Here is a 15,044-nt window from a genome sequence, read left to right as displayed (position 1 = left end):
ATAACCTCCTTTAGCTTAGGAACCACTGAACCTCCCTTACCGAAAGGAGAGGAGAAAATGCTGCCCCACAATGCCTTGCAGCCGCAGCATTTGCGTCACACAACAGTCGGCCGTTCACGGAAACAACCGATTATGACGGAGAAATTATATCATGAAACTTACGGTGCTTATTAAGCATTTTAAAACGTATGTGGTAAGTTGCCAAAGTGCTTTGTTTTGAACGTTCATCAGTATTATAATCAAAAAAAGAAATATGAACGTTAGTTTTTACTGAAATGATTAAATAAAGGCAACATTTCACAGAGCTGTCTAGGGTTTGTTCAACTTTTAAAATAGGTTTGAATGGTGATATACACAGTGATAGATGTTAAGGACTAACGTTTATAATAAATACATCCCAGCTAGCGGGGAACATTCTCACAACTTTGGCTAACGTTACCTATAGGTTCTAATAAGGTTTTAAAGAAACGTTTTAATCTGATGTTCAAATAACCTCTTTAGGATGTTTATTATTTCAAATAATGTTCCTATAAGGTTTAAGGTTAACTAAGACATAACGTTTTAACTGCAACATTCAGAGGATGTTTTGAGGATGTTATTGAGGCCTGAGATGACAGAACGTTTTTTTTATAAAACTTTCCTTTAATGTGATATGTTAACAAAGGTGGAACGTTTTGCCTGCAACATTCTAAGGAGGTGTTTTGGACGTTGTTGGGTAACACATTAAAGATGTTCTATATAAAAGGTTCCCTCAATGTTACATGATAACAAATAAAGAACATTCTCCAAGAAACATTCTGAAAATGTTTTCAGGATGTTATTGAGGCCTGAGATGACAAAGTGTTTTATAAAATGTTCCTTTAATGTGATATGTCAACAAAGGTGGAATGTTTTGCCTCCAACATTCTAAGGATGTGTTTTGGACGTTGTCAGGGTAACACATTAAAGATGTTCTTTTATAGAACATTCCCTCAATGTTACATGATAACCAAAGAAGAACATTTTCAAAGCAACATTTGGATAATGTTTTCAGGAGGTTATTATTATTTTATAAAATGTTCCTGTGATGCGAAATATTAACAGGGTCATGGTCAACGTCAGATTTGATTGTAGTGCGCTTTAAAAAACAAAGTTGTTGCATTTGTTTGAAAAGGATGTTTAAAAGAAATCTGATGTCACCACATTTTCCTATTTAGAAAAAAACAAGCACGTAATTCATGATATTGCATGTTTGCGTAGGCATGTCTGAGTTCTCAGCTAGACATTGTTGGTTCTAAAAACATTTTGAAAATGTTACCATTCATTGTTCTAGGAATGGTTTCATCGAGAACTTTTATTTTGGTTCCTAGAATGTACTTCTGAAAGGTAGGATAACGTTCTCTAAAAACATTCTTAAAATGTTTGGTGATAACATTGTTCGAACATTATACCCCAAGTGTTTTTGTTGTTTATGCACATATCTCTATTGCCATATGGATCGAATAACACTTAGAAAACCAAAGACAGACATATAGAAGAACGGACCGACTATCACTGCTCGTCCCTGAGACCCCTGTTAGTGTTTGTATGTGTTTCTTTCTACTGTGTGTCTCTCTCTCTCTGCCTGCTGGCCCTCTCTACACGGCTGGGAGCAATCTCCAATCAACCACACCTGCAACCTGCTCGTCAGCCACACTATGAAAACCTGCAGCCTGCACTCATTCCCTGCCGGATTGTTGACGTGAACGGTTTGTTGCGTGCCGCTCTAGCTTTTTACCAGCATATTCTTTGACAACTTTGCCTGCTTTTGCCTCACACTGGTTTTTGTGTCTCTCCCAGGAGGAATCCAAGGCCTTCCACACTCCCAAGAACAGCCAGGCCTCTCTACCCACCCTGGAACAACTGTTTCCCACTGCTGCCATAACCAACCTCCACTCCCAGCTCCCCTTTTCTAATAAATAAATGTTACTTTCACCAGCTGATTCCGTGTCATCCTTTTACATGTGTTAATAGTCAAATTCCAATAGTTAAGTAAACTATCATAATCATCCTAATGACCACAGTGGTCATTCCACTTACCCAGGAATTTTGAGTTGAAAAATTACAGGAATATTATGTCTTTATGTTCAAATAATGTAAACATATTTTAGTAAATTGTTACCATAGAACATTTGCATAATTTTTTTAACATAAACCATGTTATCCTTCTCTAAAATAATAACATTCTGGCAACAATGTTTTAAGAACAGTAGGGCATAATGTTCCAACAATGTTATCAAAAACATTTTAAGAATGTTTTTAGAGAACGTTATCCTACCTTTCAGAAGAACATTCTAGGAACCAAAATAAAAGCTTCTGGCGAAAACGTTTTAAGAACAGTAGGGCATAATGTTCTAACAATGTTTTGAAAAACATTTTAAGAAGGTTATCACCAAACATTTTAAGAATGTTTTTAGAGAGCGTTATCCTACCTTTCAGAAGAAAATTCTGGGAACCAAACAAAAACTTCCCGCTGAAAACGTTTTAAGAATAGGAGAGCTTAATGTTCTAACAATGTTATCACCAAACATTTTAAGAATGTTTTTAGAGAACGTTATCCTACCTTTCAGAAGAACGTTCTGGGAACCAAACAAAAACTTCCCGCTGAAAACGTTTTAAGAATAGGAGAGCATAATGTTCTAACAATGTTATCACCAAACATTTTAAGAATGTTTTTAGAGAACGTTATCCTACCTTTCAGAAGAACGTTCTGGGAACCAAACAAAAACTTCCCGCTGAAAACCTTCCTAGAACAATGACTGTAACATTCTCAGAATGTTTTTAGAACCAAACATTTCTAGCTGGGAACACACAGGACATCAGGATACTTTGTGACGATAGCTTATGGAAAAACTCCCGGTGGACCTATTAATCTCACTAGCGGCTCACGACAAGCTGTTTGAACACGGGACTGTATAGATTTGCTGATTGATTTATTTTTGTATTTTCCTTTGTCATGGCAAAATGAAAATAAAAACAGTATATCCAAAGGCAACAGAAGGCAATAATGAAGCTTAACCTATGGTAGCATTTTGTCATAGAGCTTTTGGACACAGAAATGGTTTTAATAAAAGGCCTGTGTCTATTTTCAAAGTGGAAAAAAATAGCTTGTTTTACTAAATTAGATTAGATTTCCTTTATTGATCCCACATTTGGAAATTGTTTTGTTACAGCAGCATATTGACAAGGCATTGAGTTAAAAATACAAATAGAAAATATACACAAACCGTAAATACATGCATATCAACAGATACATATCTATAGAGTACATCTATCAAACAACAACATGCTACTTGTTTTATGAACCTTTATAATAAGACCTGTCTGTTTTTTTGCGCTAACTTTTTTCAAACTCTCTGGAAAAACTCATTCACGGTCTGCACTGTCAAGTATTTGCTCTGTCTAGACTCTGACTGACAACCTCAGCTGAGATCATGTTAGCATGACCAGCCTTTCAGAAGCATGTTACTTAATGATTGGCATGTCTAATGAGAGGCAGAGACTGGGAATTTGAGATATGTCTGTCAGAGCTCCAGCTTTACTCCCTCCACAGAGATCCAGGCTGAATTATCCCCGTTGATACCAGCCGGGATTGCCTGGTGCTTGTTTAATTCTCTTTTTTATTGCGTACAATAAACAACTCTATCCTCTATGGTAAGTCTTACCTTCCTCTGCCTTATTTAAATAGCTCACAATATTTCCTGTAGGACTTCCTACGACTGTGCGATACGATTTCCAGGCCTTTATGTTATGAGATCAGATGGTCAGAGATAAAATGAATCATATAGGACCAAGGGGGGTTTAGTTTCTACAAGGGAAACGGGTCGATATCACCAGCTCTCAAGACCGTTGTACATTAATAGAGTGCTGTGGAAAGCTGGTTATAGATTATGATTTGAGAAATGCTGTAGGAATTATTTAATGCCGCAATCAAGCTTACAAGATCTGCTGGATGAAGTGATACCACTGCGTTACACCATTACATAAAGAGGTCTATCATTTCGAGTTTTTTCAGTAAATAACGGAATAATTTGATAACAGAATTGATAATATTTTCACATTATCACATGAGATTATGTTGCACTTTTGATGGAGTCTAGCAGCTGATAAACCTACTTATAAAAATAAATCTCACAAAAGGGTATGGTGCAATGAAGATTTGGTTTTTATTTTCCCATGTTTTTTACATTACATGTCACTTGTCACATGCTTTTATCCAAAGCAACTTTCATACTCAATACTGTGGGCAATCCCCACAGGAGCAATTTGGGGTGAAGTGTCTTGCCCAGGGACACAACGACATGCTGACTGCAGTGGGGTTTGAACCTGTGACCCCCTGATCCGAACACCAACTGCACCACCCACTGCACCACCCACACCTCCCTTTTGATTTAGATATCTGTCTTTCTTTGTTTAGTTTTTTCAAAGTTGCACAATACGATTTACATTCAACGGATTTACAAGTTCACACATTGTATTTTCATTTAATGAGGGTCGACAGCTTGTTGACCAAAAGCAACCCATTCACAACGCTTATTCCTTACTTAATCATAAATCAAGAGCGTTGGCAGGTTTTTAGTGCTTTGATTGGCTAGATATATATGTTTAAAATTGCTAAATTTTCAGCAATGATAACACCACAGATTTTTGGTTGTGTAGCAACTGCACGAAACATAAACAAAGCAGCTAGTTGTGTTGGGGTTGTGATAACAGGAGGAAACGCCAGTGTCCTATAGTAATCATCAGTGCATCAATATGTATTTTGCAACATATATGTATATGTAGATTATTTTCAATGTACACAAAGCATTACAGACAAATAGAATTCATGTTGAACAGATTTACATTACATTATTCCTATTTACAGACCTTTTATATATAAATATACTTTACAGTCAGATAGAAATGTCTTTATAACATACATGTGGTCATAGTGGTCTGACAACTATTAAGCATTAATGTGCAGAAGATTGTTTTTGTCTGGAGTGCAAATGAAGCCCAAGAAAAGACCCCCCAACGGGGCAGGATGTCAGAAAAAAGTCAGGAAGTGTGTTTACGTTGAGAGTATGGAATGTGTAAGCTTCTCCACAACATTTTGAAAAAGCAGTGGGAGGGGTCTGTGGGGCGGTATAGTAGACCCCTCCAATGTCCTGCTATTTTAAGGGGGGTCCCATCTGTTTGTGCTGAAATATGAAAGCCATTATTTAGAGACACAGACAAAGGACTGCAAGCTGCAACATTAAATCATTAGTAAATAGTTGGATGCACGCTTGATTTATATATTTAACCTAAGACTTTTGTCACAGGTCAAAGGAAAAGGTTTCTTTTTACACAAGCCACTAAAATGTGTGGTTCTGAGAAAAACCACAAAAATGGAAAGCTGAGCCCAGAGGACGAGGTGTCTGCCTCGGTTTCTTAAAAGCAGGCGGTCTGGAAGAGTTGCTTCCACCACAGCACACCTCCTGGCTGCCATGTACGTTTATCTCTGGAAACACCCGAACAGGAAGGGGTGTTCACTGGCACTGCAAACACAACCATCATTAAGAGTATGAGTAGGGAAGTAAGGAAATGTGTTTTCCCCTAAAAATATCTAAAGGGAAATCATGGCACCACAGTAACAGGGGCAGCCAAATGATCAAGGAAATTCAACAGAATGCAACGGAATTAGGTCAAAACCCAATTATCAGCATTTTGTGCTTTTACAAAAAAGTGTGGTGGCATACAAGCTTGAACATGTAGGAATACATCTCTACTTTCACCTCCTTTCCCAATATTTTTAGTGAAAAATAACATATTTGCACACAAACATGTCTGTATTTTCAGTCCATGTTGCACAATTCTCAGTCGACAACATATTTATTCACTCTGTTTCCAAATGTCCATGCAAAAAGCTTGATTTGCTTTAAGATTTTGTTGTTTGGGGGAAATGTCAGCCACTGTCAGTCATGCCCAACGTTAAAAAGTCTTGATTCTGTATGTTTACCTTGATGCCACTCCCAGATATAATTGTATTCCCACCACAGTAAACAGATTTGCCTGGCTGCATGTTTACTCCGCCTGAATGGAGGACTTTGGAGAAAGGTCCAGCTCTCTCCAGTTGCTCTGACTGCCCGTGGGGCTGCGATTGTTCAACCTGGTCAGTAATGTTGTTCTGCGGATACTGCTGTCTGAGTCCTCCTTCTTGAAGTCAGTGCTCAGTCTTTTGAAGCAGGAGAAGCAGTGCAAAAAATCTTGGAGGAGGTGACCGCTGAAGATCATGTATATCCATGGGTTACAGCAGCTGTTGAGACTGGCAAGCAGCACAGACAGAGTCACTGCTGTGTTCTCAGAATCTGGAGAACAGAGAGAGGAAAGAGGCAAGAGGTGATTCATCTGCAAAACATCTGGTTCAAGCTGGCTGCAAAAAAATGGCTATGAAAGATCATTTATCTGGTGTCAAATGTAAAAACACTTATTTTTTAAATCAAATAACAGAACATCTATACCAGTTGCACATGCCCGAAAGGTTACGTTTCTGTTGCAATAACACATTATGAAAGACTTTTTGGATAAGGTGTCATTCTCTTGATATTAGTGATCTAATCTGTCTGCTGCAGGTGGATTCTGTCCCAGAAAAGTTCAAACAAAAGCACCAAGCTAGTGTAACTTGATGACCCAATTACATTTAACAACGTGTTTCAAGAAAGAATATGTATCAGTCAGAATAGGAGACTACACGTGGTGGTATGAGTCTAAGGGTGATGGCTTTTTTAGGAGCAAATGGCTGAGGCATCTTAATCTTAAGAAGACATTACTTTATCTGCAGTAAAACTATTAGTCCTTAAGGCTCACAGTGCTGCACTAAGTTATATTATGTAAATGTTGTTTCAGACAGTTTGTTTAAACAGTTTTTTTCTTAATTTTTAGATGTGTACTCTTTTTTAGACGTATTATGGGTTTTGTATGCCAAATATATCCGTGCGTAAAGGCTGTGGATATGTGTTTTACGCACAGTGAGGTTTTTTGTTGTTTCAAGTGACATGGTTCTTTATCTGGGCTGTAATGTTTTGACAACATTCCTCAAGCTGTTAACAGTTTTGAATCAAGTGATCATAACTACATTTAATGTATTCATTACTCACCAACAAGCTGGAAGTTCTCATCCCACACAGACCACATCTGCACTATGAAAAACGGCGCCCAGCAGACAATGTACGCCAAAACGATCACTAAAGTCATTTTAACAGTCCTCAGTTTGGCTCTTGAAATAGTTGTAACGCTGCTGACTGAATTTTTCCCAATCAGCCCGTTCTTGCTCGCAGCACCAGCCGGCGTTTTCCTTTTCTTGTATTTGACATTTTTCCATATGCTGTTGCAGATGAACCCGTAGCACAACATGAGAAGCGCCACGGGGATGAGGAAGATGCTCACTGTTATCCAGGTGATGTAAGCCTTGGGGCCCCACGGCTCGATAAAGTGCGCCCAGCAGTCGGTAACGTTCGAGCTGTCGAACTCGCTTTGGGAGAAGATGAAGTACTGCGGAGTGCTGAACACGAGGCTGCACATCCACGTGGAGACGATCATGATGTAGGAGCGCTGCGTGGGCTGCTGCAGGGTTTTCAGAGGGTGGCAGATAGCAATGTAACGGTCCAGGGTCATCATCACCATCATATAGGTGGAGGCGAACATCCCCATCACCTGGAGGTGCTTGACGATCCTGCAGAGAAAGTCTGGACCGTAGAAGCGGAAGGTGATATCCCAGCAGAGCTGCGGCAGCACCTGGAAGAAGGCGACCACCAGGTCAGCCAGGCTCAGGTGTTTGATGAAAAGGTGCATCCGCGACATCTTCTTCTTCGTGTTGTACATTGCCAGCAGGACGCTAACATTCCCAACCACAGCAACCACGAAGGTGATGCTCAGGATCATGATCTCCATCTGGGCCAACTCCTCGTTTCGCGAGTACGGATCGGATCGGTTCGGGTGGACGGTGTTGTTTCCAGGTTTCTCCATAGTTAGGTCACCACTGGGACCGAAGACCAGAGACTGGTTCCCTCCGCTCAGGAGCAGAGCATAGTCAGGAGTGTGCATGGCACTGCCCCTCTGTGCGACCTACCAGATTCAGTGCCAGAGGGGCTGCGAGGTGCCTCTCCAACCCGTATATGGAGCTACCTGATGCTCTCAGAAAGGAATCCGTTGCTCTGTGACTTGTGGCTGCTGCCGGGGCTTTTAAACTCGAATCGAATAACAGAAAGCGTGTGCGTAAAGTGGACACACTGCAAAAAAGAACACCCCTCAAAAAATCATTTGGTGTAGGGATATCTCCCCAAGCACACATTGACACCATACAAGGACTGACATTACAAATTATTATTTAATAAAGTAATATCATAATGTATGTTTATTAGTAATTAGATTATTCCATGGTTCCAGTGCAAATGAAGATATACTTTCTTATAATTGTATTGCCACTATAGGCTTATTAAATAGAAAAAATACGTTTTCCCATGGAACAAATAAATGCCAGTTTTGTTCCTTTCCTTCTTTTTCTTCTTGGGCTGCAGTTTTTTTTACTGTTCGTTATGATGGCTAAGTATTTTTTGCAGTGGTTGGCCAAGCCCTTCTCCTGGTATTATCTTCCATATCACCACAGGTCCTCCCACTCATGTCGTGGGCAAAATGTTAAGAAAGCATATTTTTATTAAAAGTAACAAGATAAATAAATTATACCTTTCAAGGAAGTAAGAGGGGTAATCATTTGTTAAAATAAGAAGCTATTGCTACAATAGGAATATTGACCAACACACAGGAATGTTGTTTGCTCTCGCCATGCTAAGCAATTACTTGTGCAATGATGAACTGTTTAAAGTTGTTTATCTGCTTTGCTCAAAGAATCAACCTAATTTGTGCAGGTTCAGTATTGACTATCAAAACAGACCTTTCAGGCTGTGACAAACTGATTATAATCATTCATATTTATCAAATAATGAGTTAAGTGTGTTTCTCTTTGTAATCAAACATTTCGGTTCTGCCTTCAAAAAGTTTCACTTACATTCATTTTCATCAGTTTTAGCAAAAATCTGGAGATAGATATTTTTCTGCATTCATCTCTAGGATAGATTTCATTTGTACATGTCATTTGGATTAATCCACGAAGCACAAGTCCCCATGCTTTTAATGATAACAGCATAAAATGCTGTTTTAAGCACATTGTATCGCATCAGCTCATTCTCCTTAATTTTGTAATTAAAATAATTCACTAATTAGTACATTCTCAGTGTATGAATATGGCATATATTTAAACACACACTTGCATTGGACTTGTGATGTCACAATTTCATGCTCATTTCTTAAACTCAGAGAAACGTTTAACCTCGGCAGATCTATCCAAAATGAGCTTTCAGTGTCAAACAAAGTGACATCACCATGTAACACATTGTCGTTTCAGAAGCTAAGGGGTGGGACATCTCTAAGCGGTTATACAGTATATGAACTTGAAAATAAGCATAATATGGACCCTTTAAAATCACCTACTATTGCATTGTCTAAATGTTCTGTCTCTCTCATAGCTTCCCTTGTTAGAAAGTCCTTTTCCACTGTTGCAATCCTCTCACTTTGTTGCCTTTGCATCTTTAGCACCGCCTTAGTTTCCAAGTGACATTTAACAATGTGGATGCTTATTACAGTTTCCATTGCGAAAGCACATGATTGCCAACTGGCTGTGGGTATCCAGCCGCTATTAAGCTCATCTGATCCATGTGCTGATAGTGAGGATAGTAATCTTTATTGCGTTCCCATTGCAGTCACTGTCCAGTTCTCCTCTCTTTCATTTCCTATAGCCCTTGTTGTAAGTGGTGCAGATTGGACCCTCCTCCCTTAACATTTCCTGCTGGCCTGTTGAACTGGCTTAGTGGTTTAATGAAGTTTTCTCAATTATCTCTGTGTGAGTCTCTGCTAATCTTGCCATCACAACCACAGCCAGGGAGGTTTCTGATGCCTCTGGCTTCTGTTGACCAGTTAACCAGCCTCCCCTCATGTTATGTGTCTGATTTACCCAACCCCCCCGCCATCCTCTCTGGTACAGTCTTGTTTGGTCCTGGGGGTTCAATGACAGTACGGATGTCTCCCTTCACGCTGGACTGAACCACGTTTACCCTCATCTCCTGTTTTTGAGATGTTCACCGGAGACTCCCTGTGCTATTATTACAGCTTCGGGCTCAGATTGTCTCATTTGTTCATCCAAACATGAAGACCCTGTTCGCCATTCTCCACTGCGGACGGTGTGTCTAGGGCCGGGAATCATGTGAATGCCTGTTGTGTCTCCAGTGGCTGTAGCAGTCAGTCTGAATTATTTCCGTTATGTTTCCCTTCCACTCATAGGCAGGAGGTTCGGTAAGCTCTCCTCAGACTCTCTGGAAGTTTTTTTTGTTGTTATCCTTAGGGATAAAGTGTCTTGTTAATGAGTTTTTTCTTTCATAAAACAGAATGTCTTTCCAACATGTTATTAAGAAAGCTTTGTGAATATCAAAAGATCTTCATTACACCTTTTAATTGAAATATGAAGCTAGAATAAAGCCCTGAATCCACAGAGGAATTCACAAAAAGAATTGTATTTCTTCCTTGTCGACTCCTCCTCAGTTCTCTCCATTTTTAAATGACTTTGTGGGCACAATGGTAGACTCAATATTTCTGTTCATTATCACATTTCAGTCATTGAGGATCAATTGGCCCTCGGTTAAGAAACAAATAGTTTCTAAAAGTTCAACATTAGGTCTTTGGGGGCTTATACGTTGTTTATGTCTCTGCCCTATGTAATCTCATGCATGAGAAGAATGTCGACTCTTAAAAAACTTCATAGTAGGCTTACTTCTGTCTGGCATACATCATCAACACCTCATGAGCTATAATACCCTGTCAGTTTACCCTGCTCCCTCTATGACATAAGACTGACATCAAGAAGCAGCACCTGAAAACAATTGTTGAAAACGTTTTTTAAAATGCTTCAAAGGATCAGACTCCTGAATCAGAGTTATACCTGTTTTTCTATATATTATGAATAAAAGCACACATCTGTTTGTCCCCTGTGTGACCTCAGTCTTAAGGCCCCTACACACCAATCTGACACCAAAGAACACGACTGTTGTGTCGCCTCACGTCTCCTGCGTCCTTACACACCAAACTGAAACCAAAGAACACCAAAGAACACGTCCTGACGGAACGTCTCCTCACGTCGCCTCACGTCGCCTCACGTCTCCTCACGTCTCCTGCGTCTTGGCCATGTTTCGCACTGGAACACACCGCAAAGACTTCAGCCGACGGCCAAGTAGCACGTACGAACTGCGTATGCATGAGTGGCAGGTAAGCAGGCAGCGGTAGTGTGTATTCATCATTCAAAAGAGGCAACAACCGGAAGACAGACTGCGTGATAACCGAGAGAAGAAGAACAGACTGCGTGATATAAACAAACAACAAATAGCATGTGCGTTCCATTTTCACTCTACAGCGAGAAGCTCATGGGGCTTTCCCGAACCTGTGTCGAGAGCTGGAGTTAAATTACATTTCAGATTTGCCTTCTTAATAGTTTGTTTGGGTCCCTCACTTCCGTTTCGCTTCTCATGCACTGATTCGCTAAGCTGAACAGCCAATCAGAGTGATTTCTTTAGCCGAAGTCCTTTTACTGACAGCCTACCGATTCAACATGTTGAATCGGCGGCGGAAGGTGTCGGCACACGGGACACACCAATCTGAGTAGGGCGACAGGACGCTCATCGACGGGCAGACATCTATCGACATTTATCAACATCTATCGACGGCCGAAATCGGCTAGGTGTGTAAGGACCTTTACAAAGATCATGTCAAACAAAACATTTAATTATCTGTTTACTTTACGAATGAATATGACAATTACCAGGACCTCCGCAGAGACCAATAATACATACGTTATGTAACTTTATGTATGTTCTCCTATAGCCTCTGGCTGGTGATAAATCAGTGTTTCAGTAAATACGACGTCTTCAAAATCTGCACTCAGTACAGAGTGGTTATGCAATCTAAACCGACAGTACATGGATAACATTCTGAGAACTTCAGTGCAGATATATTACGTTTGAAGCCAATTTACTAGCCTCCGTGTTTGGATTTGAAACACCACACTGGCTCGGATTTACAAACCAAACATAGTGTGCGGGTATTAGTTTCTTTGGTAAACATTCATCTTTCTTTGGGAGAGAATTTGAAACACTACAAAGGAGGGTGCAGTGTTTAGAAACGCTATGCAGGTGGATAATGCAAAAAAGGAAAGCTATGTAATTCATCTGCTATGTAAAAATGCATTAAAATCACAGCTTAAAAGGCAACAGCAGGAATTAAAAAGCATTTGGACACTCTTGTTTATGGAATTGTGATGTAATTAAGGCCTTTCAAATATAGTTGAATCTCAATACTTCACGATGTCGTCTAGAAAACACTGTGCTTTTAACTATAGCAACACTTTGAATATGGTTATTTTCTCTTAAAACATGATATGCCTAAAGCCAAACAGTCACCTAGAAGTTACTTAAAAACAAATATAGCAACATGATTACAATTTGTATCAATATAATGTTCATTTATATCCTTCCAGTCGCAAAAATCATATCTGCGAAATGTTTAATGACATTATATTTGATTTGTGTTCCCTAATCTCTTACTTACACTTGGTTAAAGGTACAGTAGGGAAAGACTGTTCTCTTTGGGATAATGAAAAAGTCTAGAGTGATTTGAAGCATGACACATGTTTACTCTATTAACCTTTCACCGAAACCAAGATCTTTACCCAACCAGCCGAGTGCCCCTTGGCTGAACCTGCAGGTCAGAAAAGAAACCAGTGCTCGGCATGACCACCATTCATCACCAGCAGAGATAAAGAAACACAAAGAATTATGAAACACACCGAAACTAAACCTTCAAACATAGAATTTGTTTTTAATAAACTCCTCTGTTACACAATCTAAAAAAGAACAGCACACAAAGCGGTTATGTATGACGCCACTTCCTTTCAGAGACTGCTTGTATTTGAACAAGATGTAATGTTGTTTGGAAAAGTACAAAACCTGGACATATATCATATTGTTTGGTGATAATTTCTACGTCAAACAGGAACTTAAAAAACACCTGATAGAGTTTTAATGTGTGCTTTCTAACACAATCTGGTCTGTTATGATAACTAGATAAGAATAGCGCCTTTCGTTGTTGAGCAATCCCAACCTCAAACCTACTTAGATATGATTCTAACAACGACAAAAGCAGAAATGATCTCTGTTATCACATTATTGTGAAAGGAAATATTATTACTTTGATATGAAATCACTCCTTTACCCATAGAAAATGATATCATAGGAGAGTTTTTTTATTTCTTCGTAAATAAAACAGTGCCATAGATGATTTGTTCAAGCAAACACAACCCGGCTGAACCCAATGGGTCTGACTTTCTCGATGAGTCATAGAGATGTTCGAGACTATTTCCTCAGAGGACAGATCTGACTGTCCTGATTGGCTGTTCTGCTTTTACAAGAGAAGGGAAGTCTGATCCGCTTTAATCATTACATTTACAGATTTCTCTTCACCTTATATCGCGTTCTGCTTTCTCCCATTAATACATTTTCTCAATGAGTGTTTTTTGTAATGCATAATACACAATATTTATGAAATTGGGCTAAGCCTGCGAGCTAGCTCAGGCAGTCAACTCGAGCACCAATGATACATTAACACGTGACGCACCTCGTCCTTCTTACAACCAACCAATCACATTCTCCTAAACATGCCGCTCTATTTAAGCTGCCAGGTCTTCCTGCCTCTGCCTCGCTAATGCTGCTGCTGCCACTGCTGTGTTCACTTGCTATTGCTGCGTTCATGTTCCTGCTGCTCTGTTTCATGTTGCTGCTGCTCGCCTGCCCCACCACCACCCCAGCACTCATGGAGTGATGAAGCCCGAGCCTAGACGCCAAACTCAAACTATATGCTGCTTATAATAAACATATTAAGAACACGTGAGTTGTCTGACTGAACTGTGTTTTTGTATCCTTCTTTTCCTTTTACAAATACTGTATCCTAACAGTAACACTTTTTCATTGAAAGAATCAAAATCAGAGTAGTTTATTTAACTATTTGTAAATTGGGTTACATTTAAGGATGACGTAAGATGAAATAAAAATGAAAAAGATAGAATAAAAAAAGTGTATAACTCAAAAATGTTAAAAGAAAAACAATAAGTAGACCAAATAAAATGAAACTTAGCACAATAAAAGATAAGATACACATATTTATATAAACATAAAAGAGTATATTGAATACCTTATTACAATGTGAAAACATGTAATTTACAATACCGTGTTGTTTTAGATTTAATAAGATGTTAGTGCTGAAGTTGAGCAGTGCTGCTGATGGTGAAGTAAGTCGAGGTGATTTTAAAAGTATGAAGAATTCCCTCAGTAAATTGGACGGCAAAGAGCATAAGTTATAATTACAACAAATGCCTCAAGTTATTTCAGTGTCCCACATAATATACTGTACTTAGAGCTCCATTAAGAAATATATTTTTAGTAATGATTGCAGTGTGACTCGGTCTGAAATGTCCATCTGTTAGTCGCTATATCTGTCGGTCCTCCACTTGGTACAGCCGGAAATATCTCAACAACTGTTTTGATTGTCATGACATTTTAAAGGAACCCAATGGATGTTTCCCAGGTGATCACGCCCTGACATAGCATTTTGGTTGAAGTTGGTGCAGAAATGTTTGTCCCTCCAAGGTAAACTGCAATAAATGTGAGGCGCAAAATCTCACAGAAGAATACAATTTGTCCAAAGTCACCTGGTCTTGATTTAGTAGTCTAGCTAGCAGGAAGGGCCCTCAGATTTTGAGATACCCCTACCCGAGGTAGAACAAAACACAACAATGATTTTTCTTATCTTTAGGGTCTCCCATTAATGAAATTGATTGTTGTCACATTTATATTTTGGGGAAAAACATTTTTTTTGGGTTGTTCTTTAGAACTACACCAATCCCTGAAAAC

At 39.2% G+C, this 15,044-nt stretch overlaps 1 protein-coding gene across 2 annotated transcripts; it reads right to left on the bottom strand.

The window, feature by feature from the left end:
* Window positions 1–3,139: 3,139 nt before the first annotated feature.
* On the bottom strand, window positions 3,140–8,420 carry avpr1aa (arginine vasopressin receptor 1Aa). 2 transcript variants are annotated; one of them, XR_013808838.1, is made up of 3 exons: window positions 7,140–8,420; window positions 6,002–6,350; window positions 3,140–5,540 (listed from the first exon to the last, which is right to left on the bottom strand). XR_013808838.1 is itself a non-coding variant. In XM_079685112.1 (2 exons), the coding sequence occupies exons 1-2, from the start codon at window positions 8,083–8,085 to the stop codon at window positions 6,067–6,069; spliced, it is 1,230 nt and encodes a 409-aa protein (XP_079541238.1). In that variant the 5' UTR covers window positions 8,086–8,419; the 3' UTR covers window positions 3,140–6,066. The 2 variants fall into 2 exon arrangements, 1 of the variants encoding a protein (XP_079541238.1); XM_079685112.1 differs by having other exon boundaries at window positions 3,140–6,350; window positions 7,140–8,419.
* Window positions 8,421–15,044: the final 6,624 nt, after the last annotated feature.

The sequence above is a fragment of the Notothenia rossii genome (assembly GCF_949606895.1).
Source record: "Notothenia rossii genome assembly, chromosome: 5".
Classification (NCBI taxonomy): Eukaryota; Metazoa; Chordata; class Actinopteri; order Perciformes; family Nototheniidae; genus Notothenia; species Notothenia rossii.
This window is presented reverse-complemented; position numbering and strand designations above follow the sequence as displayed.